This window comes from Procambarus clarkii, chromosome 35 (genome assembly GCF_040958095.1).
Source record: "Procambarus clarkii isolate CNS0578487 chromosome 35, FALCON_Pclarkii_2.0, whole genome shotgun sequence".
NCBI lineage: Eukaryota > Metazoa > Arthropoda > Malacostraca > Decapoda > Cambaridae > Procambarus > Procambarus clarkii.
The window spans coordinates 4870519-4875472 of record NC_091184.1 but is presented as its reverse complement, the minus strand read 5'-3'; the positions used below and the strand labels follow the sequence as shown (position 1 = coordinate 4875472).

The 4954-nt window shown below is 32.5% G+C and overlaps 1 protein-coding gene across 1 annotated transcript in view; it reads left to right on the top strand.

Moving 5' to 3' along the window:
• Positions 1–3281, top strand: part of LOC138371205 (uncharacterized) — a 4969-nt gene extending 1688 nt beyond the window's left edge. The window contains exons 2-4 of the mRNA XM_069336044.1: positions 377–582; positions 1402–1510; positions 2777–3281. Of these exons, the coding sequence (XP_069192145.1) occupies positions 377–582; positions 1402–1510; positions 2777–3126 (665 nt within the window). The 3' untranslated portion in view covers positions 3127–3281. The remainder of the gene's footprint in view (positions 1–376; positions 583–1401; positions 1511–2776) is intronic.
• The last annotated feature ends 1673 nt before the right edge of the window (positions 3282–4954 follow it).

Here is a 4954-nt window from a genome sequence, read left to right as displayed (position 1 = left end):
TATATATATATATATATATATATATATATATATATATATATATATATATATATATATATATATATAATTTTTTTTTCTTCCAATAATATAGTATTCGCTTGAAATTAACAGCCTGGTCAATCAGGCTGTTGGATTCAACTCCTCTCAGTTTTGTTATACGAGTTACAGCATGGTTAATCACATCCAAAATTAAAGTTATTTCCAGATGCAGTCCTAAAATTTTTAACATTGCTCTCACTAGTGTTAATGTAGATTATTTCATAATTTAAATAATATATTTAATTACTGTAGTACATTTTAACAACAATTTAACTTATAATTTTTGCAGCATAGGTCATTTGAATATAAGTATTTTATTAGAAACTATTTCCTTCAGGTCTTCAGGGAAAATTCTTGAGGAGATGCACAAACTGCAAACAATGTGTGCATGTCCGAAGCAATGTTTGCAAGTTCTGCCAGTGTGACTTCCGAAACAGTAGAGAATTAATGAAGAAAGAAGAGGAAGCCCGTTTTCTACTTAAAGGCAAGAAGGCTTTAGAACGAAATACAGCAAGCCGGGTTCTACGAAGGATTGAAAATCAGGTATTGAAGTTTGTCTACATCTGTTGTATTCATTTGTATTCTTCTTATGCTGAACTTGCTTGATAAGGTATAGAATCAACATGAATAATGCTGTACAGTACTTACATACTATTTGTTTATTTATTTATATACAAGATAGCACACTGGGATTATGAGAGTACATAGAATTGATGTTTTTACATTCTTGTAAAGCAACTAGCACACATAGTGTTTTGGGCAGGTCCTTAATCTAACAGATAATTTTAAATAGGCAATTTAAAGCTTAAATGGAAAAAATTTGCTGGTACATTGTAAGAAAGTATCACAAAGATTACTATGTACATTAAAGTAAAATTTGAGGGTTATCAACATATAAATTGTAGCATAATTTGAGGAATATTTCAAGGTATAATATAGTAAGATATGCATTCAATATAACAATCATGATATAAGGTGATAGCAATGATTACAATGGAAAAGTTGTATGGTTTAGGCACATATATTCTGGCATTGGATTTCATAAGATACAGTGCGAGTTTAATACACTAGTTAGGAAACTATCAAGAAAAAATTTAGGTACTTTTTGGTTTTATTTTTTAAAATGGCAGAAGTTGGACAGTTTTTAAATTTGTTAGCAAGTTAGTTCCATAGACAAGGTCCCTTTATTTGCATAGAGTATTTACACAGAATAACTTTGACTCTGGGGATATCAAAGATATTTATTTCTGGTATTGTGATTCTATTATGGGTTCTATTGCACATGCCCAGCTATGCTTCAAACATTTATTTTGTTGCATTTTCCCAGATAGTGTTATTGTTTAAATATTATTTGCTTTTCAGCTAACATATCTGCGTGGCTGTGGGTATGAATCAATCGTTATCTATTACAAGAAAGGACCAGCACGACAAGAAGAGGACAAGAAGATCTTCACCACTAACTTCTTTTTGTGTAAGTAGTTCACATAATATATAAATATATCACCACCTATTATTTTCTCTCATATATATATATATATATACATATGTATATATATATATATATACATATGTATATATATATATATGTCGTACCTAATAGCCAGAACGCACTTCTCAGCCTACTATTCAAGGCCCGATTTGCCTAATAAGCCAAGTTTTCCTGAATTAATATATTTTTTCTAATTTTTTTCCTATGAAATGATAAAGCTACCCAATTCATTACGTATGAGGTCAATTTTTTTTATTGGAGTTAAAATTAACGTAGATATATGACCGAACCTAACCAACCCTACCTAACCTAACCTAACCTATCTCTATCGGTTAGGTTAGGTTAGGTAGCAGAAAAAGTTAGGTTAGGTTAGGTTAGGTAGGTTAGGTAGTCGAAAAAACATTAATTCATGAAAACTTGGCTTATTATGCAAATTGGGCCATGCATAGTTGGCTGAGAAGTGCGTTCTGGCTATTAGGTACGACATATATATATATATATATATATATATATATATATATATATATATATATATATATATATATATATATATATATGTATATATATATATATATATATATATATATATATATATATATATATATATATATATATATATATATATATATAATTTAAATTCAATCATCTCTGTCGTTGATGTATATGGCAAAAAGTGTGTGGCCCAATACAGCACTATGTCTTAACGTAATGGGTCCAAGGGCCCATAAGGTCTCGACAGCATTAAGGGCCCTTTAGCAAACCAGTGTGCTGGTGCCCCTATGACACCCATGACGTCTTTGTATCATTTCAAGTTTGTACATGTACTTCTTAAGATATGGGCACCATACAACTGCTGCATATTCTAGCTTTTGTCTAAAAAAATCATGAACAATTTATTTATTATTTATCCATGAATGCCAGAACTAAACCCTGTGGTACTCCACTCGTGACATTTCTCCAGTCCAATACATTGCCTCTGATTACTGCCCTCATTTTTCTATCAGTTTGAAATTTTTTAATCCATGTTAGAAGCTTACCTGTCACCCCTCCAATATGTTCCAGTTTCCAGAACAAACTCTTATGTGGAGTTCTATTGAATGCCTCTTTTAGGTCCAGATAGATGCAGTCAACCCAACCATATCTTTCCTGTAAAATTTCTGCGGCTCGATCATAGTAACTGATTAAATTTGTTACACAGGATCTTCCATTTCAAAATTTTTTATTTTTTATTTTTATTTTTTATTCCAGCACGCACAAGGAAGCTTGATGCAGATAAACTTACATTAGGATCAGAAGGTGATAGCGATAATGCCCTGGAAAAAAATCCTGACGAGCTACAAGTGCAGCAGGTGCATAAAGTCCAAAAGGTACCGCAGGTGCAAGAAATTCAACAATTACAAAAAGTTCCGCAGGTGGAACATTTACAAAAAGTTCCGCCGGTGCAACAAGGGCTACCATTAGCAATCCTTCAGAAACAGCAAGAAGTACAAGTAGTAAAATTTGAACCACAGGGAACTACACCAGGAAAACAGTGTAGTAACAACGGAATGGGAATTTTAAAATACCTGAGGAAACAGGTAAAAAAGGACAAACAATAGAAATGGTTCCTTACACATTATTTGGTAGTTTATAGGTATTTTACTTATAATACTTTATATTATGTCTACAGTTTATAATTTAGTTTACAGTTAATTTACTTTTCAACTTCCATATCTTACATGAAGGATTTTTACTGTTTTTCATTTTTAAAACCTTATTAGTATCATTTATAGTTTAGTGTCAATTCACTTATAATACAATATATCGAATAATTTACTAAATTCATTTAACTATAATAAATTTAAATAAACATTTTTACCCCAGGATGAGTTTCAGTCACCCTACCCAAAAAATTAATGTTTCTTTATTACTAATCTTGTGAGAGGTAGCTTATTGTGCAGCCCATACTCATTCTGTGAGTGTTAGTTTATTGTGCACCCCATAGTCATCATGTCACCCAAGCCTGCTGCAGCTGCACCTGAGGGGTGGTGTAGGGAACCATTAGTGTACTATTATGATTTGAGAGAGAGAATGCTCTGTGGACAGAGCATCAATATGGCTTAAGGCATTGAGCTTTGCCTTAAGATGAAGCTTGGGCTGATCTCTGATTTGCTTCTTGGGAGTCTTCATTTACGTGCACCCCATACTCAACCACTTTGTAGTAATTAATTGTGCAACCCATACTCATCCTGTTACCAGTAGTTTGTGCAACCCATACTTATCCTGTGATCCCTATCCCTCTACTTCAAGTCCCTCAAGGGGCGCACGAATTCAGTTTGGCATACTGCATCCTGCCTTCCCATCCCTAGCTACTGACCCATCACAATATTTTATTTTATTTTATTTATATATATACAAGTAGGTACATTGGGGTTGTGAGAATACATTGAATAGTACAGTATTTACAATCTTGTAAAGCCACTAGTATGCGCAGCGTTTCAGGCAGGTCCTTAATCTAACAGATAATTTTAAGTAGGTAATTTCTATCAGAATTGATAAATGATAATAAATACATTGTTTACATACATACATTACAAATACATACATATAAGCTCAAAAGCTTCATTGAAGGTTGTAACAGAACCCATGAGCACCACACCAGAAAAAAATACAGTTTTGATATTCCAAGAATACGACTTAATCAAACTAGAAATGCTCTACAAATCAAGGGACCCAGAATGTGGAATGATCTTCCCAACCATGTTAAAGACTGTACCTCTCTCAACCAGTTTAAGATAAAAACTAAACACTACCTAATAAATTCACTAACCTACCTTACCCCTCTATTGTCAACCCATGTCTGTTATTTTTTTTTTTTTTTTAATCAACACTGTTTGTCAACCTATTGTATTTGTGCTGCTTTTTCAGTCATGTTCCCTCTTTTTTTTATCTTTATTTGTATTTGTTCTCAACACATTTTATTCTTTATGCTCAATTAGTATTAAGTTCTAGATATTAATGTTTTTCCTGCCCGAAACGCGTTGCGTAATAGTGGCTTTAGGCATTGTATGTACTAGCTCTATCTATATATCGATCCATTAATGTAACATTACTTGTATGTATGTACCTTACCTGAATAAACATATTTATTTATTTATTTATTTATTTATACAAGTTTAACTCTGGGGATATCAAAGAGATATTTATTTCTGGTGTGGTGATAATGGGTCCTATTACATCTGTCCAGGAAGAGTTTCAGAGCAGGATTTGCATTTAAGAACAGGGTTTTGTAAATGTAGTTGACACAAGAGAATTTATGGAGTGAGATTATGTTTAGCATGTTTAGGGAGTTAAACAAGGGGGCTGTGTGTTGTCTGAAAGCAGAATTTGATATTATTCTGATAGCAGATTTTTGCTGGGTGATGATGGACTTGAGGTGGTTTGCAG